This window comes from Triplophysa rosa, linkage group LG8, assembly GCF_024868665.1.
Source record: "Triplophysa rosa linkage group LG8, Trosa_1v2, whole genome shotgun sequence".
NCBI classification, from domain to species: Eukaryota; Metazoa; Chordata; class Actinopteri; order Cypriniformes; family Nemacheilidae; genus Triplophysa; species Triplophysa rosa.
Window position 1 is genome coordinate 22,134,498 of NC_079897.1, and position 23,841 is coordinate 22,158,338.

General features: G+C 37.9%; 3 protein-coding genes across 4 annotated transcripts; 2 read left to right on the plus strand and 1 right to left on the minus strand.

Annotated features, from left to right (window-relative positions):
- The first annotated feature begins 8,602 nt into the window (after positions 1-8,602).
- vps72b (vacuolar protein sorting 72 homolog b) lies at positions 8,603-12,740 on the plus strand. The gene is made up of 6 exons (XM_057339523.1): positions 8,603-9,053; positions 9,741-9,893; positions 10,049-10,172; positions 10,655-10,831; positions 11,014-11,158; positions 11,931-12,740. Exons 1-6 carry the CDS (start codon positions 8,937-8,939, stop codon positions 12,370-12,372), a joined length of 1,158 nt encoding a protein of 385 aa, XP_057195506.1. The 5' UTR covers positions 8,603-8,936; the 3' UTR covers positions 12,373-12,740.
- Positions 12,741-12,862: 122 nt separating this feature from the next.
- tmod4 (tropomodulin 4 (muscle)) lies at positions 12,863-20,950 on the plus strand. Of its 2 annotated transcripts, none has more exons than XM_057339525.1 (10): positions 12,863-12,975; positions 16,255-16,417; positions 17,083-17,239; positions 17,698-17,820; positions 19,032-19,124; positions 19,208-19,338; positions 19,583-19,690; positions 19,922-20,065; positions 20,383-20,527; positions 20,632-20,950. In XM_057339525.1, exons 2-10 carry the CDS (start codon positions 16,310-16,312, stop codon positions 20,652-20,654), a joined length of 1,032 nt encoding a protein of 343 aa, XP_057195508.1. In that variant the 5' UTR covers positions 12,863-12,975; positions 16,255-16,309; the 3' UTR covers positions 20,655-20,950. The 2 variants fall into 2 exon arrangements, with proteins under 2 accessions (XP_057195508.1, XP_057195507.1); XM_057339524.1 differs by having other exon boundaries at positions 12,954-13,066.
- Positions 20,776-23,433, minus strand: scnm1 (sodium channel modifier 1). The gene is made up of 8 exons (XM_057339526.1): positions 23,319-23,433; positions 23,146-23,216; positions 22,968-23,056; positions 22,790-22,884; positions 22,610-22,710; positions 22,408-22,544; positions 22,176-22,311; positions 20,776-22,039 (listed from the first exon to the last, which is right to left on the minus strand). Exons 1-8 carry the CDS (start codon positions 23,367-23,369, stop codon positions 21,907-21,909), a joined length of 813 nt encoding a protein of 270 aa, XP_057195509.1. The 5' UTR covers positions 23,370-23,433; the 3' UTR covers positions 20,776-21,906.
- Positions 23,434-23,841: the final 408 nt, after the last annotated feature.

A 23,841-nucleotide genomic window follows, 5' to 3' on the forward strand; every position in this document is an offset into this window, starting at 1 on the left:
TGATTCTGATTCTGATTCTCTAGAGTGTTTCACTTTTGATTCTGGGGAAAAGTGATCAGTACCTTGGTACTTTTCCAAAGAATTGTCTACAAGGTCCATGCATTCTGTTCACAAAGTGTTTTACTGGGAGTTTTGTCTAAATACCTACAACAGATCTGTAGGAGTTTATTAGAGTCAAATTATTTATTTGTAATTATTTGCTAGTGACCAACACCACATCTGTTTTTTACACGTGCATTACGGATCTCAGATATTTTGATATCATTTGAAAATGAAATCACTGAGCGTCCTACAAATGCATAAACAGTCATTGATAGCTGTTGTCATAAAATCATGAAGTTTAAGAATGGTCTGTACTTTGTACTTTGAACTGCTCTTACTATCCCAGACCCTCCAATCAAAATCGGTTTGAGTTAAGTACACCCTGATTTATGTGAGACAAACTGAACAATATAGGGGCGGTTTACCAGACAGGGATTAGATTTAGCCAGGACTAGGCCAGAGTTAAAGTAAGACAAGTATTTTTCACAAACATGCCTTACAAAAAAAGAGGACAATGTGCATTTTGAGAGAAAACAGTGGCACTAATGTACAGTATATTAAGATGTATTGCAAGCTGTTTTCGGTTTAGACAGCTCTAAAAAAAAGTCCTGCGCTCTGTATGGGAAACCACCCAATTGTCTGCTAGCAGTCAATTTCTCAAATGCATGTAATGAATGGTTATTTAATCGTTTAAGAAGAGGATGGCAGAGACACTGGTGTAAAAACAAAACAACTGTGTTTTCATGTTATCATTCATAATCGATTGGGAATTTTTGTATTTAATAGATGAGATCATGGTACAAGGGGAAATACAAATAAATAAACACAGTCCTCTGGGGAAATACAAAAAAACACTTACAGGAATTATCCTCTTTGCTATTGAAAGATGGATAATACTGATAATACGTGGAGTTTTACCATGCTGGGAAAGCATAGAAAGTGCTTTTTAAACTTCTAATATTTTTTTTAATAAATATAGGACCTAATTACGGTGGCCGTGAAGTGCAAAACAAAACAACAAATCGCAAAACTAAAAACAAAACTAAAAGCAAAATAAAAAAATCCAAAATCAAAATGACAAATCTGAAAACGCAATATCAAATCTAAAAACAGAATAGCAAATCTTAAAACACAGCAACAATTCGGGAAACAAAATAACAAGTCAGAAACCACATCGACAAGTCAGAAAGCAAAACGACAAGTCAGAAAACACAATGACAAATCAGTCAAACCGGAAAAGGTAGGTATTTTGTTGAAATGGGATAGCTACTGCTGATTGGATGAAGCTCCTGTCAATCAAGATATCCAGGACGCTCGATGTACTATGAGAAGGGACATGCATATGTGATACTGCTCATATTCATTGATTAAGGTTCAAAAGCCACATTTTGTTAATAAAGTTGAAACGGGCTCATCTTGCATTAGGAGTAAACGCGTGTCTGTTTCACACAGCATAAATAAGCAGAGTCTTCGCGTGGCGTGAGCCCTGAGCAGCACGCATAGTGCAGTTTATAGGCGACTGCCTGTGTACCAGCCATGATCGTTTTCCCCTCACAAAATACATACAATATAAGCATATAACATGATATGTACTTTAATCTGTGTCCCCGTGGGTTATGGTGAGAGAGTGACTGACGCGTTTGTTTTCACTTATAAATATAAACATAAGCCTATAACAATACTGTGAAAACGCGCACCTGACGCGTGGTTGTTCTGAACGTCTCTTCATATTCGTTCACATTTTTTTTACAGTTGTACAAACAAAACCATAGCAAAGTTATCGCTTTCCAGCTTGGCTTCACACATCGGCCGAGACGCGCAGCACCGCATCGTGTACACCATGATGTGCGTGTATAGGCGTTTATATTTGTAAGCGAAACAAACGATCGCGTCAGTCACTCTCTCACCATAATCAACAGGGACACAGATTAAAGTACATATCATGTCATATGCTTATATTGTATCTTGTGAGGGGAAAACGATCACGGATGGTACACAGGCAGTCTATGCGTGCTGCTCAGGGCTCACGCCGCGCGCGACGACTCTGCTCATGCATGCAGTGTGAAACAGACACGCATCTCTCCTAATGCATCGCCCGTTTCAACTTTATTAACAAAATGTGGCTTTTGAACCTTAATCAATGAATATGCGCTGTATCACATATGCATGTCCTTTCTCATTGAGCGTCCTGGATATCTTGATTGACAGGAGTTTCATCCAATCAGCAGTAGCTATCCAATTTCAACAAAATACCTACCTTTTCCGCTTTGACTGATTTGTCGTTTTGCTTTCTGACTTGTGGATGTGGTTTCTGACTTGTTATTTTGTTTCCCGAATTGTTGTTGTGTTTTAAGATTTTCTATTCTGTTTTTATATTTGATATTGCGCTTTCAGATTTGTCATTTTGATTTTGGATTTTTGGATTTTGCTTTTAGATTTGTTTTTTTTGTTTTTGTTTTTTGTTGTTGTTTTGTTTTGCACTTCTCGGCCACGGTACCTAATCATTTTCATAGCAAAATCATCTGTGTAAAGAAATGCTTCCTGGACAAAGTAACCAGGAAAACCAGGATTTTCATGGTTATGAATTTAAACAGATATGCTTGTGTTTTATAGTTCCTCTTCAACATGCAGGGAAAAATTCACATGTCCCTCATGCAGACCAAATGCAAAGTGTCCTGGTTGAGAAAACAAGCATTCCAACAAGGAATGTCTGCTTCAGCATGCTAGTTCCTGGATGGTTCAATTACCCTATACTGCAAAAGCGTAAATAGGGAAGCAATTTAACCGTGACTAATTTATGAATGCTCACATGATAACGATTTTATGTTTTAGGCAGCGGATAAAATGCATTTTCAAAGAAACCCGATAATTAATAGCTATCGTTGCCGATCTGTTGTTTCTTTGTCACAAGTGCTTTGCATACTGTATGCTCAATACGTTGTAGCGATGGGGTGGTGGAGCTGAGTCTAGAGCTTCAGCCCTGGACATCAAGCCAAACCTGTTTAACTCTTTATGCTCAAAGATAAGATCAAGATAAATTATTTCAGTTTGTTTGTATACACAGACTTTGGTCCCAAATGTTGATCACTTTTTCTGTTGCAAGAAATGTTGTTGGTTATACAACACTGAGACTCTATTTGTGCATGTCATTGTTACATTTCTGGTTATTGTTGTAGGGAACATTCCTAAAACAAGCTATTACAGGTTCAGATGCCTGCACACATTTATTTCCTTAAAAGGAAGTGTGTTGCAGCAGATATGTATGGACTGTAGTCAGTAACTATGTTCTGTTAAACACACGGTTCTCTACACGTTCCTCAAGGTTGTATTCAACAAGTCACACAGTTTCAGCTCAAGTTTTTTTCTGATCCACCTTATCAGCTAAAGTACAATATCAGATATCCTATCTCAGGGTTATTATAGGCAATTAACACTGAAGAGGTGAATTTTTCATGGTTGGTTTCTGACCATGCAGTGGCCCCTTAAACTATGCATCGAAAAAAGGCTTAAAGCGTTTGCTTAAATACATTTCCATACTTTCAGGAAAAAAAAACAAGCTAGATCTCATGCTTTGACTTTATTCCCATTAAATAGCAAACTGGACATTTAAATGGCAGCAACATGGCGTTTATCTCAAGGAGCTTCAACTCCAACAGGACATTGACCCTGACCTTGACAGTGAAATGGTGGAACTATAAACACATGGGAACTTGTCACTGTTGTGTTCTCACGGACGACTCTTATTTCAGTCGATCACATATCTTTTTCCCATGCAGTGCTCAGTTACTCAGAAACTCACTTTCAGCATGGGGTTTGTTGTCATTCTCACGTTGAACATTTTTATATTGTTGATAACAAGCATGAAGTTTCAAAGGCTACGCAGAGCCCACAGAAGATTACAATGTGTAAGCAATGTGCGACATTTCTTCATAGCCTGTGATGTCCCCGGCAGCGAACTCCTGCATAACACAGCAAACAGCATAACACAGTCCTGTTTGTTTAATAGGATTTGTTTAATATTTGATGTCAGTCTTGATATTTTTCCTACTGAGGAACAAACTGATTTAACCTAAAGATTTCACAAAACAACATCAACCAGGAAACGATAGGTCAACTTTAAATATTTCAAAAATGTAAACCTTTGCTCATGTGTTAGACATTCTTTTCAAATATTTACGACAGTCAGAAAGCTTTTCGTTTGCTGGAGGGGCATGTATGCTGCATGACAATGCTGCTATTCCTCAAATGTTCTTCTAGTTTGTATCTTATTTACAATCATACACATACATTGTAACATCATCACAGCGCGATTACATGCATTGGTTTGTCGCCATGGTAAAAATGCATTAAATGTAAAAAACAACATTTGGTTCTTGGGAAATGTTCAAGATGTTTTACACAGTTTTTAAACTAACTCACATTTACTCTGGAATTTTATCTGAAGACAAATTGCATTTATTTACTGTATATGCACGTGCAGAGGCAACGTTAAACATTACCTTGGCTATGATACTTTCATTTTATAGCTGTTAAAAATATGTGGGTATTGTTTCTTAAGGTTGAAAGATTATCTTCTGCTATACCTGCATTTAACACAGAAAGATTCTTCCGCTTGTCCTTAGGCCAGGTATGGCAGCTATGTACCACACCCTCCATTTACTGCAGCATATCTGAAGATGAATAAAGACACTGCTGTACTGGACTGTGGAGGAGTAAAGATGCCATATACCCTTTGTCAAAAGCACATTCATTTTAACGATGAATTTGCATCTATTGTAATTTATCCATAACCTGAAAAGAAACTTTAAATGTTATACGTTTGGTTTTAGAGTAAATGTTATGTAGAGTAATGTACTACTGTTAATGCAACACATAAATACACAGGTGTGTATTATATTTATGTGTGTATGTATACTTGACATACTGTATACAGACTGTATTCATTACTACTCATGTATGTCGGTGTATGTTTGTTTCTTTTGCAGTTAAAGGAATCATTCACCTTCATCATTTACTTTAATGAACCACGTGCATTTCATTTTAACTGGCCACCTCCCTGATGGAGTGTTTACTTTTGTGCGCTTTACAATCTGTGATGTGAGGCACTTTTTATGACAACTGATTTATGACAAATTTACACACATTGATTGAGGATTTATATGCATGTATATTTACAAGCATAGAAATACTGATGATTTTGATAAGTTAGTTTATTGCTTGCTTGCTTGGCCTGACTCTGACTCTGAATCTTAATGGAATGTTTTCTGCAGGCAGTGGGCTATTATGCCCTCTCTTTCAGAACAAAAAGAGGTCATGATGTGAGCGGGGGGCTGGACGTCTGAGATCTAGCGTCACCGGGGTTTCAATCAGACAGGAACATTCTGTTCTCAGGTCAGAATTTAGGCCACCAACATGCCCGAACAGGAACCCTGGTCTTATGTAATGCTTTTGACGCGAAAGGACGGATGGGAAAGGCAAAACAACCTGAGTTACATAACCCAAATGTGTGTCCCATTGTAATTTACAGTACAGTATGTGTGATGCTAATTGGATCATGCGCATATTCTTGTTCAGCTGGAATGCGTGTACACTGTTCATTGTGTTCGGCTTATTAAAAATAGTTAAAGCTGACACCCTCTCACACCCTCCGGTGCGGAACACAAAATATTGAACAAACACAAGTTTTCTCATTTTTCCTGTAATCCGCATGACTCACCTCTTATTCATACCTCTCATCTGGTCTCGCTTCATCTCATCTCATGACTTTATCGTTTCTGTGGTGTGTGGTCTGCATACCAGACTAGGCCATGTTGGGGGGGCTGTGCAGGGTGAACCACCCACACAAAAGCTCAATTACCAGCAGCAGTGTTTTCGCATTCCTGAGCTGTGAGGTCATCTCCCACCGTAGCCCACAGGATAATGTCTGTGTTCAGAGAGGCCCAACTACGTATTTCATATGGTACCAATGACACTGCGTACTATTGAGCCTTTGAGCTTTGTTACAAACAAAAACAAGCAGAATTTGTTCCCCAAATACAACAATACAATGCAATACTTACAACACTGGTGCAATGTAACCCAACATTTTTAGGGCTCGCTGTGAATGAAAGGGGCCCATCTCAGTTTCACAGATGTTTTAGTATTCTACATCGATAGTGAGGCTGCCTCAGAGAGACAACAGAAATGCCAGACATCAAAGAAACAAGAAACTGAATACCAGGCTGATAACAAAGCTCTCTTTCAGGGCATAGTTTCAAAATCAGCAAGGCCGAAACTTGCTCATTATATACAAAATAGTTTCATGATTAGATAGAACGGTATGTTCTAAAGCTTCACATTGTTGTTCTGAACCAGAACATTTTGTCATTTAAGAGAGAGAATACATATGCATTACATTTTCACACAGTGTAAGACAAATATTAAACCTTGGGGGTGTGTTCCAGAATTCTTCTCTATTCTGTTTTGAAACAATGACACCACACGTCTATCATGAATCAACTTTAGCGTGGGAGGATAAAAAACCTTCCTTCTCTGCAATCAAGGCGATAATCTAAAAAAGTTGAACACTAGCTGTTTCCTTAAAACAAATGCTTTGTCATGAATGAACCCTGAAGTTTTTAACGCTTGTACAGTATTCATGTTTTTGTTACTCTGCCAATGTTTGTGGGTCTATTGGACCAAGAACATTTTTAATTTCAAATCACTAACATTTATATAAAAAAACTTCACAGATTATTTATTTAATATTTGTTATATACCTTGTTTAAAGCTTTCCTGTGGCTCAGTGGTTAGAGCATGGCGCTAACAACGCCAAGGTCATGGGCTCGATATAGGGGATTGCACATAGTCAGAAACAAAAATGTATAGTACAATGCAATGTAAGTCGCTTTGGATAAAAGCGTCTTCCAAATAAGTAAAATGTAAATGTAATGTAAATCACATTTATGAAAAAGGGTTCTATTCAAACAAAAAAAACAACAAAGGGTCTATCATTTGGGTGAAAAGGCATGTTTATCATAAATAAAAATAAATGTCTGAGGTTAAAAAACGATTAATCCCATTGTCTTTAGTAAACATTAAAAACAGGTCCAAAGTCGCAAGTGTTAAACCGTATAGTTTACTTCCTTCTGAGATATTACCATTACCAGGCTCTTTCAAACCTTTGCTATTGGATAATTTAGTTGAGCATGGGAGAGTACAGCACAGCGCAGGGGTGTGTGCACATGTTTTACCTTTGGTTTTCAAATGAATGTAAATGCGTTGAATGGCTTTTAATGTTTGCTCAAACACACACTGCAGCTTTGTTCCAAGGACATCCGCATTCTGTCAACACTGCATTTATTACCTTCCCAGCACAAGCCGCCTATTGTCCACAATAAATGAAGGAAATGTATTCCAGCTCCAGCACAGTATATTACATGCTATATAAACTCTTTAAAATTCCATGCATATTCAGCAAGGGAATTTTGTATGTAGAAGTAAACCTTTGCACTGTTCTCTTTGTGTGGGTGTTTTTCGGTTTCGGCTACATTATGAAGATTGTCCTAACAATGTTGGCAAACCAGTGTGGACATTCCAAAAGTAACTGGCACGAATAAAACATACTAATAATGACATTGGAAAAATGAAAAATGATTTTCGTGAGGATTCCCTGTTGAGGGAAAGTCCTTAAAATAATATATCAACAAGTGTGTGCATGTGTGAGATCTGTCCGGGTGGCCAAACACACAAGTGAACTTTAACCTTTCCCACACAAGGAAAGGAAAACAAATACAAGACCTTGGAATCCATTTGATCTTGACCCCTTGGGCTGTTTGCCACTAATCACAGCTGGTTCCCAAATACAGTACATTTAACAATCGGAGTAGGTTATACGATTCTTTGTGAAAGTAGGATATACATCGTTTCACATAGTGTCTTGCAGTGCATCGATCTCAATGATTATTCCCTTAAGGCATTTCCCTATGTGGACTTTTACAAACTTTTGATAAGACTGTACAGAATTTCCCTCAGCTCCAACCATTTTCACGTTGGAACTTTTTAGCCTTTTAAATGGCTTCATGCATTTCAGTGTAAATAATGTTGTCAGCAATTCCTCATGTAGTAAATAAGTTATATGTTTGCTAAGCAGTCAGCTGCTTTGGGTTTACATATGAGTTGCCCTTCTGTAAAACCAGCTTCTGAGTGCACTATGGGTGTGTTTGTGTTGGTGCTCTTAAAAAAATGTTCGGCATTTTAATGTTCGTCTTAATTCTTTAAGGTCTTTGACAGTCAAAAACTGTCATGGCATGTCAAAAGACAACACGGCGATTGGACATGAAATGCGGTTGCAATGTTCCGGGAAAATAGGCTATCTACGTCAAAATTACGTTTTTTAGGCTGCTTTTCATTCAGATATCATTCGATTGATGGCTAAATCATAAATATTTTTGCCAATAGTGTACTTGATGTCATTTAAATAAGCGACAGCTGGTGTCATAAAATAACCTGGACAATCACTTCAACACACGGGTTACTTTAGTGCAGAGGTTCTCAGCTGTATTTGACTTCTGTCTCCACCTGGCGGTCATGCAGCGAACTGCTTTTCCATTAGTTTGGTCTGAACAATATCTCTATATCGATTACTCATATAATGTCCATTAGACTAGCAAGTCTGACATGGCATCATCACACCAGCTATAATTCTGGTGTGATCTAATAATATTTTAAAAACCCTTTATTCGTTTATACAAATGATACATCATTATTGTGCTCTGTTCATGACGCTACGCAGCACCTTTGAATTCTTTGACATTTGGTTTCTGTTCCCTTTTTAGACGCTGATTTATTATAACGTCTCATGTTATTTTATTGCGAATAATATAGCATTTTGCCGTTACGCAGCTGATGTCAGAATGAGTTTAGCTTTCAGCAGGGCTCCTCGAAAGACTGCGGGAAACCGCATGTCCAGACTGTTGGATGCAGAAGAGGAAGATGAGTTTTACAAAACCACCTACGGAGGATTTCAGGAGGTGAGTATTGTAATCACAGCTTTTATTGACACAAAATAAAGCATTTAAGCTGTTAAGCAGTGAAACATAATCATGATTGTGGAATGTTATCTATAACAATTTGCCCTGTCACTTTTATTGTCTTGCCATGAGAATATCACGCTTCTATGTTATTGCAGTGCATTGCAGACTAACGAGTCATTGTGTTTTATTTAGTTGAAACAAATCTAAAGGATGTATGATATTAATAAATTTGCCTGTAACATATCAAATATGTATAATAGGAACACATACACATGTATGGTACTATATATGTAATTGGAACAAGAACAACACATGGGTAATTCTAGCATGTATATAGGCTACATGTATAAACAAATACACATTTACATTTATTCATTTGGCAGACGCTTTTATCCAAAGTGACTTACAAGTAGTAGAGCATATAAACATTTTGTCAACACGCTAAACAGTACCAAATACACATATATGATAGTACAACTGCATATGTCTAAAAGGAACAAATATACACTGACACTATGGCACGTATAATAGGAATAAAAACACACAGGCCTATGTAATACAATGTGTAATAGATGCAATATTCATATATGATACTATATATATGTATAATAGGAATAAAGGCTATATGTTTAAGTTTTCAATCACAGTTAGCTATCTGTGTCCTGTTACTTGTGAATTGTGCAGGTGTCAGGTGACGAAGAGTATAAGGGTGACCTGTCTGAAACTGAGGACGAGGTGGACAGTGACTTTGACATTGATGAAGGTGATGAACCTGATAGAGAGCAGGAGGAAGATGGACCACGCAAAAAGAGCAGAGTGGTGACCAAAGCCTATAAGGTATTCCTGTGGAGTCTATAATCAAGCTGAATAGTCTTTAGTACCAGTCACACACAGTAGTCCCTAAATTATGATATACAATCCCTAAAAAGCGTTATTTGCTTGTTTGTCATGTCATATGGTTCCTGTAATCCCAGAGTGCTTTGTTTGTGCAGGAGCCTGTTAAAGTTGTGAGGCAGAAACCGAAACAAAGGAAACTGACTGAGCTGCCCAGGAGGACAGACAAGGCAAAGATGGACAAATTCAACCCCACTGTACTACAGGAGGACATTAGCAGGAGTGAGTGCTCTGGTTTTGTTTTCATTTGTAAAAACAATAAAATATCAATATTTCCCCCGAACACTCCCTTTCCCAGGAAGTGTTTACCTTCAAAATAGTTTCCTAGAGAGAATATACAATACACCATCTACATTACTCCCCAGGAAGTGAGATGATGAAAATTGTTTACAAACAAAATACAATGTAATAAGATTGCACGTGTTATCTTCACTTCGTCATATCCTGAAAACATTGAGCTTTATGTAAAGTAGATGACTGTAGTGCAATAAAATGTGTCTATTGGCCAATAAAGTTATAAATAATATTGCTGCCTGTGAATCAAGTTGTTACCATTACCTGGAACAGCAGATGCGGTTATCTCAGCACATAGCCCTGCAACTACATCATGTTAGTAAACCCTCAATACTCGGCTTTAATGACATGAAGTCAGTGTCTGATGAATTGCAATTAAACTGCCAACTCGATGAATGCATCTGCTTTAGACAGGAAGTCAGTGCGTCAGTCCACGACAGAACACACACGACTGACATACCTGAGGCTGCAGGAGAGACAGGTTGCTCCACGACGAAGGAAGGGCACCAGACATGAGCGACCTTTGACCCAGGCTGAACTTTTGGCAGAGGCCAAGATCACAGCAGAGATGAATCTACGATCACTGGGTGAGGAACATAAATACACTGGACAATTTTACTCGTATTAGATTTCATGATATAATTTTTTTGCACATTCGTTCTTTACATGCATTGATTGCTTATTGACAGTTGATAATTGTTTGTTTTTGTCTATAAAACTTGATAATAATGGTATGGGTTAAGTGGCTGTTTGTGTGTTTGTACTGCAGAAAATTATGAGCGTTTGGAGGCAGATAAGAAACGACATGTCCATATGAAGCGACAGTGTGTGGGTTCTGTTATCCGGTATCACTCTGTACTCATGCCCCTGGTGTCTGATGTCAGTCTCAAAGATGAAAACGTGGATGTAGAGGGGTATTTCACTTGTTTTTTTCTTAGACAATGTCCTTATGCACCTGTACACCTCTCTTGTCTTTAGACTTCATAGAAATCTGTTAACATTGGAATTTCATTTTGTTAGATGGGCTGTGGTATATCGATCTATCTACTTTTATTACCAGGCATGTGTGTATATAGGAAGCACCATCAAATGCAAATCAGCTTGCTAATAATTTTTCAAATAAAAGTACTCCTTAATTTATTTTTATATTAGATAGATAATTATTTTCTGTATTTAAACATTATAATATAATATCAGCGTTTTCAAGTATCTGTACTTTATCAGTGTTTTTACGTTACATTTTTACATCAGTCTAGTACTTAAATATTTTTTACTCAAAAAGGTTAACTTAAAGAGTTACATTTTAGTACTTAAAAAGTAAGTACTAGATTTTTAATGTACTTAATAATTAAAGGCAATTTTTTTATAGTTTTATAAAAACTAAAATTATAAAATGCTGTAGAGTAAAAAGTATGATATATGCTTTATAATGTAGTAAAACAGTAGTAGTCTACTGTAGTCTATTATCCACCTCTGATATAATATCATGTAATATATTTGTATTTGTTTAATCAAGTCATTCATCCCTTTATTTATTTTTCTATTATTACATTTAGGCCTATTTATATTATATGTACTTGTTGCAGATTTGATCCACCTTATAGATGGTTAGAAGTGAAGGACCAACAAAGTTTGAGTAGTTTAAAATAAATCAAGTGCATAAATAGTATTTCATCTAATTACCAGGTTGGACCAAGATGCCCAACCAAATCCAGGCCCTCACCCTCCACAAACTCTCTCCCAATCAGAATCAACCCTTGCTGCACCACCTATTAATGCCCAATCCACTAGCGCTGCTTTTGTAAATATTCTGCCACCAGGGGCCGCCAAATGCTCCCGCACCTACGTTACATTCAGCGATGATAAAACCTTCCAGCGATGCTTTCCTCAATCGCCAGCTCCTCGCGTTCCTGTCCAAGAGGTCTGCCCCGTTACCCATAAGCCTGCACTTTACCGAGACCCCATCACAGACATTCCGTACGCTAATGTACAAGCCTTTAGGATCATCCGGGAAGCTTATAAAAAATATGTGGCTGCGCACGGCTTGCCCTGCACTGCCACAGCGACTTCAACTGACACTGTTGCAAAAAACCTTCGTCAGAAGATCGTTATCAAACAAGGAATGTAACAACACGCATATGATCAATGCGAAGAGAAAGAAAAGGCAGAGGTCAAACAGGGGTGCGTTACCGGAAGTTTTTGTTTCACAAATATGTCATTTGAATTATAGCTATTCTTTGGTGTCATAGAACTTCATAACACCGTCACAGTAGGTATCAAATCTCTTTCCAGTGTATTTGTAGTGTATTTATGTATTATTCCAACTAAACTTTTAAATATTTATTGTGTTCTTTAATGTTTTATTTATTTACTTTCAAATTTTGCTGTTATAGCCTATACCCCACACTGTATTTATTTTTAATGGCACTGTTTTTAATTGATTGTGAAAGTAATGTGTCCATAATGTGTTAATATGATTGAATAGCAGTATAATAAATTGCTATTAAAATATTAAATATCACTCTTTCTTCAGATTAGTCTGTCCATACAATGTGCTTGCAGTACCACTACTCTACGCTAGAGATCTCTCTCTCTCTCTCTCTCTCTCTCTCTCTCTCAAAAAATAATTAAAGCTGACCTCATGAAGAGTTGCTAGTATCCCTGTCTCAGCACAGAAAGCAGGCGAGCAAGAGAGACAGACAGCACGGAGAGGAGGGGGAAAGACTACTGGGTGAGTGAGAGAGAGAGAGAGAGGCCATTCTCTGATTTCAAACATAGAGTTGCTGCACAGAAAATCCCAGTAGCTCTGACACTTAGTGAGGGTAGGTAGAACACAACCTGTCTTTCTGTAATCTGTGTGTGTTTTGTAGCATCAGGGACACGTCTTTAAAACCTGTTGTGTTCACATGGTTATCGTCATGTGTTGGTTGTGTTTAGGGATTTCCTCCTTGATATATTAAATATAATTTATTGACTATACACAAACATATAGTTGATCAGTTGTAAAATGTAGAAGATACGTGTATGTTTATTTATTTGTTTATTATGTTTAAGAATGTTAATGGTTTGAGCCCCTGTGGTTTTTTTTTATGTAGAATGTGTTAAGAGTACAGTTAGTATTTACTTTAGGTTAGGATACAGCTTTTGAATTCAAGCAAGGTTTTATGTGAAACATTGCAAACTGTTGCATGGCCTGCATGCGATGCACCTGTTGATTTGCTGGGGTTGAAGCAGTATGTAAAAAAAGCAGGTTTCAACAAGCGTTTTTAGCTGTCTTGTGTTTTTTTAAGAGATATATTTTTGTTTTCAAGCCCTCCAAGTTGCCTGCTTGCAGTGTTACCAAGTACTGCACTTTTGCTGACTTGCGAAGCTAAAGTTAATTTGGCTGGGATTGATTTGGAATTTTACACTTGGGCAGTGAGAGCTGTTGACGAATAGTGTAAAATCTTTTGAGCTGGAAGGAGTGTTTTAATCTCGAGCCTGCAGACCTGAACTGTTCTCAGATCAGATCAGCCATGTAACTGAACCTTGAATCTGAATTAGAAGGTTGTTTTTAGGCTTGCTGCATGTCTTGGGAATATTGACCTCTGCAGTCATCTTGCCAGGATCACATTCGGTGTTGAATGATACGGTATCCGACATGTCGGTGCCCGATATTCGTTCAGCACCCTTGTGAAGTACCAGAGGGGGAATAGGGTTTCTAAGAACCAATTCAACTTTTTGTTTTATAGGGGACAATAACAGCTTTTAAGAAAAGCACAGAGCTGGGTCATGTTGCTTTTGAAAATGCGTTCGCTGTTTTTCTGCTAAAGGTCAGGTTGTGAAATATTTGCTGTTATTTGCAAGAATGAAGTATTGCATTTTCTGACTTTTTTGGATGAGTTTAATCCTTCAGACAGCACAATACACTTACTGTACCATACTAGAGGTTTGATTATGGATAAAATTCTCATTATGATATGAACAAGACATGGTTTGCACTATTATGTCATTTCACAAATGATGTCTGGTCAATACAAATTTGTTTCAGGCAGATCAGATGAGCTTGCTATTAAATGAGCTTGCTATTAAAGACAAGTGTCTAGGAAAGAGTATAATTGAGTGTTTTTATGTTGCAGTCTTAAGATTTTTTTATTTAAATAATGAACTAAAAATAAATTCAGTTTAAGAAATGCTTTCCCATTTGGAAAGGTCATATGTTGTCTGCTGCCTCGCGACGGTGGAATAGCAGGGATTCCATGTTGAAGGACTAATTTAAAAGACCCACTTCAGAACCGGAGAAGTTGAACAGGTGAAACTCTTAATAATTTTTAGGGCTGAGTTGGGAACAGGTGTGCAGAACAGCTGCTCTTTCCTGGAAAACACGCACAACACAAAAAAGATATAACCTGACTGACGGAACGTCATCTTTTACTTTGTATGTTTATTCTAAGACTAAAGAGAAAACCTTGTTAACGCTATTTATGTCTCTAACCCAGGGGTGTCTAAACTGGTGTATGCGAGGTGTGAAAAAATAACTGTAGTCTACAATAACTTTTAAATGGAGTTACTTCTCACACGCAAAACTTTTTTTGAACCTTCTAGTGTACAAAAAGCACAATGGTATTTTCGGTGTAAAAAAACGGTCAATATACAGTATCTCACAGGAATTCAGAACTACTTTACGAGATGGCTAATTCCTATGACTTTGTATGTTGTGAATCGTACGAAAACGTACCATTAGTAGAAAAAAGCAATACTGAAGCCCCACCCTTACCCCGCCCCTAAACGTCACTGGCGCAAAAGCAAACCATACTAATATGAATAACTGGATTTACAAATTAGAGCCATGCTACTCTGGTCTAGCAGCCTCTGATTGGGCAAACAAACAGCCTCACATACCCAAAACGTCTTTGAATGTGAGATCACCCTTCAGCATCTCTAATAATCTCTTACAATCACAATCTAAATAAAATTATTCCTAAATCTCCGCGTAGTGAGCATCATATTACAGTAATGGGTCTATTTGGGACTACCGACAGCAGTATGTGATGGGTGAGAGTGCAGAACATAGCAGGTCCATGTGATCCAGCTTGTGAGATTCAGCACTGATGCTTTGCACTTTCATGGATATGTTCATTAGCAAGTATTTACAGACCATGAGCTCACTTTTCGAAATGGTTTTCCACATGAGTGTAAACATTGGTCATAGAATCTGAATGAGAGTTTCCCATTAAACAAGTAATCTGAACTAATAGAGCCACATTGGGAACATTGGACAATATTTCCTACAGTGGCTTTAGACAGAGTTTAGTTACAGACTAAAATATCGGCGTATTGTCTGATGTTTGTTTTGCAGATCCAGTTTGGGTGTGGTGGTCTGAAACTGTTGACTAGCCTGTGACTTTCTATCACCCGGTTTCACATGCGGGCGGTGGCAGCATATAACCACATAGACGAGTGTGAGACAGTGATAACTCCACGCTCTTCAGTTCTAACCTTCTCCTTACTGTAACCCAAAACCTGAAAGTTACTGTTCACAAACTAAATATAGCCAGGATTCTCTCCCTAACTTGGAATTCAAAATTATGGAGTGCTTTCTTTGTAATGGACCATATATTTTCTCAAGTCCACCATATCCTCAAAACCCTTAATGCTCGTCCTGTAAACAAATACTGGCATTGTTCTTTTAATCCAATTGGGTTTTGTGGCATTCAACAATGTAAACAGTTCCCTATCATGTTTCTTCGGCACAGTCTTTTGGCTAGGCGGAAAGTTACTTGGAATGAAAAGCAGGTTTTGCCATTCATTCTGAATTTCTACAGAAAGCTTTTAAGAACTGAATAAAACAAGCAGCCATTGTTGCTTTATTGTGTCTTATTTGCGAGCCAAATGTAATAATTCAGCTCAAACCATTGCACAGCGTTCTTTTGTTTTCTAAAAGTGCTGGTTTTGTGGGTTTGTTTTGGTAGTTAATGAAAGTTTTATCTGGCTTGCTCATCTCTCATATTTTTTTATCTCTCTGTCTCAGGGCTCACTGTCTCTGGGCCAGCTGTGTGACTTGAGAGTACCACCAAGCAGGCAGCATGTCAAAGAGTGATCCGCGTGACATCGATGAGGATGCCATCCTCAGGGGCCTCAGCGCCGAGGAGCTGGAACAGTTGGAGTATGAGCTACAGGAGATGGACCCAGAGGTACAACAGATACTGTACTGACATTTAATATACTGTCAAAATACAGTGGGAGGGGGTCCTCGCTGTGGGGTCTCGGACCATGTGAAGAGTTCATTTGCAAAAACTGGGTTGTTTTGATTTGATGAATAAATAACTAAATCATTTTGGAGTGATCTGTTGCTGCAAATTTCTTCATATGGTGTTCAAAACCTTTAAAAAAAGTTTTAAAAAAGCTCAATGAGAAATAATTTTACGTCTTCAAAAATTTGTGCAATGTTAATGCTTTTTGTACAAGACATTTCTGCTTCCACTGGGGCACACCGAAAGCTATCTAAAACATTCTTCAATCATGCCGGAATAATATCTTTGGGGTTTCGTAAATACATTATCTCCTTCAGCAAAGAAGCGAAAACGTGATGACATCTAGTCCTGTGTCAGCCACCATAGTGCTTCGAAAGGGAGGGGGTGGAGTGAGCCGTTGGTTGCAATTCACAATCTCACCGCTAGATGCCGCTAAACTTCCTTGAAATATTATGCCATTATAGGCCATGAATGAACTCGCACAATTTTATTTTTAAATATAGCAAAAACGGTGGAGCAATAAATTTGTGTTTGACTAAGCACACATACCAAGTTCAGCTCATACACTTCAAATTAACGTTCTTCTCTTGCCCTCTGTGGTTCAGAATACCATGCTCCCAGCCGGGTACAGACAGCGTGACCAGACAAAGAAAAATCCTACAGGCCCTTTTGATCGCTTTGCCCTCATGGATCACTTGGAGAAGCAAGCCATAGAACACCAGGACAGAGATGACCTGGTACCATTTACTGGAGAGAAGAGAGGTACAATCGTAAACAGTACCTTATGTTAAAGTTTATGTCAGGTTGATTTGTTTATATATAAAAAACATAAATATACAGTATGTGACCGAGTCTGTGAAAACCGCAGGCTAAAGTCTCATAATCTAACAATGAGATCAGGAGCGTCAAAGTTTGATTTTAATCATTAATTGCATTGATTCCAATCTTTGACGTGACCTTACTCAGTCAATATTAAAGATATTATGTGATATTTTAACAAAATGTTTTTTACATTATGAAGTATGATTTTATGTAAAGACTTTAACTGGGTTTTCATAGGCAGCGTCACATATAGTTTTATGAATTATTTGAGTTATTTGAATTTACATTTCTGTAAAGCTGCTTTGAAACATTATCCATTGTGAAAAGTCCTATGCATATTCAAACATATACATAGGTATACATATACATTTTTTTCTCTCTCTGTTTGTCGTTTTTAGGTAAAGCATTTGTGCCTAAACCAGGGTCGGGACAAATCCCTATAGAAGAACAGATCACTCTGGAACCCGAGCTTGAGGAAGCACTAAGAAATGCAACAGATGCCGAAATGTGTGACATTGCAGGTGGGTCAATTCTGTCCTCTTCCTGTTTCTGTTCACATAATACATAACAGTTCATGATTTCCGGTTCAAAGACCGAAGTTCTTTAAAGATCGTCTTTCAACTCATCTAATACTGATCCTCATTTCATAACTTGTAATGTCCTGCGATAGCTCTCACTCTAATCCAAATGTTGATCCTCGACTTCGAACTAATCCTCTATTTACTATTGTAACCAGCTGATCGCAATATCCCCCTCACAATACATGTCAATCAATGGAGACCTTTCTAATTTCATCTGCTCTATTTGTGTTGTACAATCAGTCTCAAATGACACCGTTTCTGATACGTATAAAAGAACCAGCTGACTTTCTATGTGGAACCATGAACTGTGTAGGTCAAGCCTCACTCATGCACAGATTTATAGCACACGGTGTCTGTTTTCTCAAGCTCAGCAGCTCACCAAAATAAGATGAACGGGAGCCAACTAGTAGTAGGTAGCCAATCAGATCAAGCCATACTGTGAGAACTGTAGCATTCAGATGAAATAACAATCGGTCGTGTTAGCACTTAATAATGATTAATAATGACATTTAGAACTTTTCATTGGGGGTAGCATGCGTGTGAGTTTTGGATTGTATCACCCGGTGCAGATTATCCAGCAGATCCCCCTCATTCAAAACACAGTTTTAACTCTGGAGCTCATCCAGATCAGGATTAAACTTTCAATAGTAGCATGCCGCTCCGCTGCTGGCGTTTTTTATGGATGAATCCCCTTTTGATGTGCTGCTGGAAAGCTAAAGTTGCATTAAACATATCCTTACAGTTTTCCTATTCAAAGTAATTGAATTAAAAAAAAAACTGGAGGTTCTAATATAGTTATACAACATAGTTTCTCGGAGTGGCATTGAGAGCTATCTAGAGCTCCAGTGTATTTTCTGCTACTGGACTATAAATATATTCATATTTTTACCAATCAAGCCATTGATAATTAAAATCTGCAAATTAAGTTATTTGTGAGTCGGCGCCACCCGGTGTGCAGCTGCAACCAGGCCACTCTGCAACTTTGTCACACTTTTATTAAATTCTTGCACCACAAGCATTATTTTACCGTAAAACATTATCTGTTTACTTTGAAAAAACACTAAATATTCAGTTACACTCACAAGAAATTGTCCCATAAGAGAAACTAGATGTTTACATGGTTGACTACTAAGACTTTTACATCTTCACAGCCATTCTGGGGATGTACACACTCATGAGCAACAAGCAATATTATGATGCTCTGAACACCACCGGCAAGATTGCCAACACGGAAGGCATCAACAGTATGTATGCATCAATATAACCCGCTTCCTGACAGACAAAATGATGGTCTGCACAAACAAAATTATCGTCTGCTCTCATTTAGGTGTGGTGAAACCAGATGTGTATAAGGTCTATCCCGAAGAACCTCCTAATGACACAGATGTGGAGGGAACTCTTCGCTGCATCCAAAAAAACGACAGCGGGCTGACAGAGGTTAACCTCAACAACATCCCGGTAAAAATGCTGCGTTGATTCCTCAATTGAAAATAACAATAATATACAGAAAACAACAACAAAACTAAAGAGCTAAGCATCATGGGAAATTGACTTCATCTGATGCTACGATATAGACTGACTGTCTGACATTTAATTACAGTTTCAAAATTGATTATCTTGCTAATGTCTGAATTATGAAACAGTTAAAAAAAGAGTAACCGATGTAATGTTACATAATAATGACTGTTTTGCTTTTCTGTAGGACATTCCCATCCCAACCCTGAAAGAGATTTTTGAAGGCATGAAGCGCAACACACACGTGTTAAGTCTCAGCATTGCTGGAACACGCAGTAACGATCCTGTGGCTTATGTAAGTACTGCTGTGTGTCGTCTTTACTGCGTTTTTTCATTTGCTTCCATTTCGTATTATTGTTCCACAAATGACTCAGTTATATAGTTAAGTTGTTGCCAGTTATGTTGTACCATTTCCACCTGTCATGTTGTATATTTCTAACCCTAAAAATCTTGCAGTTTTTGGATTATTAAAACAAATCTTGTGGAAAATTGTAGATCTGAAATAAATTATTTTCTTTTGGATTAGGGTATTGCTGAGATGCTACAGTCGAACACCACTCTGCAGAGCCTGAACATTGAATCCAACTTTATCACAGCACAAGGCATGATGGCCATTATCAAGGCTCTGGGTGAAAACTCCACCCTAACTGAGATTAAGATCGACAACCAAGTAAGACACTATGCCCCGGTTTCACAGACAAGACTAAAATTAATTTCGAGCTATCTTAACTGAAAATAACTTCTTTTAATATCTTAAAATATGTCAGTGCCATTGTTTTGTCTTAAGATGCACATCAGTAATGGTTTCTTATAAGACATTTTAATAAAAGCGACTTAAATAGCCTAAATTAACTAAGGAACCATCCTGGCTTAGACTAAGCCTTGTCTATGAAACCGGGCCTATATTGGTGTAAAAGATCAATATACTGTGCACGTTTAACTCTAAAAACAACTTCAACTGATGTCTGTTCATTTTTATTCTCACAGAGACAGACACAGGGAGACTCCGTTGAGATGGAAATTGCGTCCATGTTGGAAAACAACCCCAGCATTATAAAGATTGGCTATCACTTTACTCAGCAGGGCCCGCGTGCAAGAGCTGCCATAGCCATCACAAGAAACAATGACCTTCGTAAGTACATGTTAAACATTATTTTAAACATCGCAGCTTGTATCAAACATGATCATTATTTTATGCACTTGTTGCATGTTGTTTTACATTTATGCTATGCTCAGTTCGTCAGCAGAGAGTAAGATGAAAGAAGAAATTCTCAGAGGTATCACAGCTCTCCATGTGTCCCCCTGGAGTCCCGAGGAAGCCCCCAGGACAGATAAACCTGATATGTTGTTACAATTCACCATCAGCCATTGTGGATATCATTATAGTCAGCTTGATAAACATTGCTTTTTGTGGATTTCATCAAAACAAATGCTCTGCTCTAATAAAATTGACCTGCTCATGAATTTACAAGCAAACTTGTAAAAAAGACACTAATCAGCCAGTCCTTCATTCATGCATTCTTATATGGTGCTTCCAACTAAAACTTTGTAAATATTTTGAATAAAATGTTACATTCTATATTGTTCAGACTTTAAAGTTTTAATAAATTAAACAATGTTTAAACTGCTATTGTACAAAGCACTGATATTAACCGAGTATGCACTAATGTGGCCAAGAAATCTATATCTATAGTTACAGTAGTATATAGATATATAATTTAACAGTTACTGAGTTTATGTATTTTAATGAAAGATTGAGATAAAATTACAGCACTAAATGTCATAACTTTTATTATTTGATTATCCTGTTATGACCAAACCTTTATGCAAAACACAAGTGGAACGATTTGAAACCCCATGGTTGTGCATCCTGACCTATTTATACACACGTCGCTCGGTCATGAAATACAGTCTCATGGGTTTGAGTTACGAAGCTCCAAATAAACCCACTTCCTGGAAGGGGGGAAGGGCTTGAGATTTATGCTACTCTTTGGAATAGTGGCACACCTATCAAAATTTTCAGGAGTCGCCAATTAACCTCGATTTTGAAAAAAAAGGCCTGTATAAGCTTTTCCGAAGTTCTCAGGAGTTTTGGGGGTGGGTTCCTGTCATTTCTGTGGCTGACAAAACGTCACACTTCTAAGGTAGAGCTGGACCACAGAGTCACACTATGCCAAGCTTGTGCTGACAGCATTTGACAAAGGAAGCACAGAATGGAGCCGTTCTATATTCTGTCCTAAAATTGAAACCATGCAACCAAAATCATAAGTATATTTGTAAAAAAATATATACCACGCGAGATTCAGCAAACTATATCTGACCTTCGGAAAGGTCATAGGAAATAGCAAGTACAGTACTAATAAATACTGCAAATAAATACTGCAAATATTGCAAATTGTATTTTAAAATAGGTAACAGAGGCCTAAACGTAAAAGATATCACATGAGAGCTGTGACCATCAAGACAATAAATGTAGCCTGAAGCTTATTTGTAAGTCGTTGAATGGTATCTTCAATCCTGACATTCGGCTGTTTTAGCAGAAGAGTCATTGCAAGGAAATGCACCAGGTTCATCTTCATCAGAATCAAACTCAACGTTTTTGTCTTTTACCCATTTTCCACTTTTGTCCTGCAGCCACCCTGAACTGAAATAGTGGAGACAGACAGAGATGGCATAAATGGGACGAACACAGAAGAGATTTCTGAAACTTTGCCAATATATGAAATATTTTTTGTTTTAAGAACACAGTATCAGATAATGCAAGTCATAATGAATCATACCTCTTTAATTTGAGGTAGTGTTCTAGTTCTCTGCGTCTCTGCTCTGATGGAGGCTCACACTCAACAGTGCTGGATCTGTTTCTCTTTACCTTTCCTCTCTCTTCCTTTCTGCTTTCTTCAAGCAGGTCTTGATGCACTACAGATGACAATTAACAAAATGCATACGATCAATTAAAAGACAACAAGACCTACACTACAGAAAGTAAATATTAGATTTACATTTCCGCTGTACCTGTTGTGCTGGTGGCTGAGATGGTGCCAGCTTGTGCTTTCCTCACAGCAGCAGGTTCCTGATTACTTGGTAAGGTGATGTTGCTGCCTTGGTCATTTCTATACTCTTGGCCACATTTTGGGGATTCAGATCGCTCACTTAAAAAAAAAAAAAAAAGCTAACCTGTCAGTTCACAGCCCAAATCTTTATTTCAAACAATTACCTGGCCTTCCTGTGACAACTACTGTATGGAGTAGTTCTGAGTAATGCGTGATGGGTAATTTGTCGTGTTTGGGTCAGTAAAGGAGCTGAGCTGGAGGGTTCCTGAAAACAGGTAATAACAAAATTACCATGTGGTCTTGCTTTGGAAAACAATGTATGTGTATGTACAAATGCAATTCACCTGCCGTTCACTTTCTACGTTGACATATTCTCGATGCCTTCTTTTATCTACTTCTCGTTGCATTTCATTCTTCTTGCCGTAATACCATTTCATACCTACAGTCAAAACAGAACAACCCTGCCGTTCAGCTCACATGTCAAGATACAGTACAGCGACTAAACGAGTAACTTAAATACACCTTCAAGATGCCGCTTTCCTTTCCTGTGTACCATGAGCACACCGACAGTGTCAAACACAGGACGATGGGAACACACAAGGCACGTGTATCTACAGTGAAGGATCAAACACACACCTGTAACACTATTCAGTGAATGTGGTGGAAAATGCATTGACGATTAGATAAAAGCGGCAATCACCTTCCATTTTTAATAAGAGCAGCTTCGTCATCCGGGATGAAATTAGACAAAAGATCTGCAACACGTCGTTTCTTATAACAGAACGATACAACAGTGAGAAGAAGAAAGGCCACTGTTAGATGAAGAAATAAATGTCTTTTATAGTACATGTTGGAAGATGTGCTTACACGTACCTTTAGTAAATTCAATTGACTTTGATCATCACCCTCTCTCTTAAAAGACATTTCTGGCTAACGTTACAGACACTTCTTTTCCTTAAGTTCGCTCTCTCTCTTTCTGTGTTTTTATTGGCGGGTCGCAACCAACTTGTTCAGGTGCATACCGCCACCTACTGTACCGGGTGATGCAACTTTAGGGCTTCATGTACTTCGCATAGTTATATTTATATTTTTCCTTCAGTTACGTAACGTTAACGCCTCTAAACTGCTAACTAAACATATGCTATAACTATAACAAGCGTCCTTCCTGTTTTCCACCGAGGAATTGTGTGATTGGAGTGGGCGGGGTATTTACTACACCATGGCAACTTAAGCTAAGCTAATCAGCTAAGCTCTTGCGATACATAAGTTTTAAAGACTGTCTAAACTTAGCATACTTACGGTTGGATAACATTCGTAAGTTTTTCTTGATGGTTTGTGTACAGTTTAATGGCGGTCATTGTTCATTTTAAGGCGCTGCTCTTGTTTAACTTAACGT

Bases quoted from the DNA above. Each gene is read 5' to 3' on its own strand.
- vps72b (XM_057339523.1), top strand. From the start codon at position 8,937: ATGAGTTTAGCTTTCAGCAGGGCTCCTCGAAAGACTGCGGGAAACCGC. The intron at 9,054-9,740 runs GTGAGTATTGTA...TGAATTGTGCAG, and splicing joins CCTACGGAGGATTTCAGGAG to GTGTCAGGTGACGAAGAGTA. The intron at 10,173-10,654 runs GTGAGTGCTCTG...CATCTGCTTTAG, and splicing joins ACAGGAGGACATTAGCAGGA to ACAGGAAGTCAGTGCGTCAG.
- tmod4 (XM_057339525.1), top strand. From the start codon at position 16,310: ATGTCAAAGAGTGATCCGCGTGACATCGATGAGGATGCCATCCTCAGG. The intron at 19,691-19,921 runs GTAAGTACTGCT...CTTTTGGATTAG, and splicing joins GTAACGATCCTGTGGCTTAT to GGTATTGCTGAGATGCTACA. The intron at 20,066-20,382 runs GTAAGACACTAT...TTATTCTCACAG, and splicing joins AGATTAAGATCGACAACCAA to AGACAGACACAGGGAGACTC.
- scnm1 (XM_057339526.1), bottom strand. From the start codon at position 23,369: ATGTCTTTTAAGAGAGAGGGTGATGATCAAAGTCAATTGAATTTACTA. The intron at 23,217-23,318 runs GTACGTGTAAGC...TTCTGTTATAAG, and splicing joins GTCAATTGAATTTACTAAAG to AAACGACGTGTTGCAGATCT. The intron at 22,885-22,967 runs GTGTATTTAAGT...TTTTGACTGTAG, and splicing joins AGGAAAGCGGCATCTTGAAG to GTATGAAATGGTATTACGGC.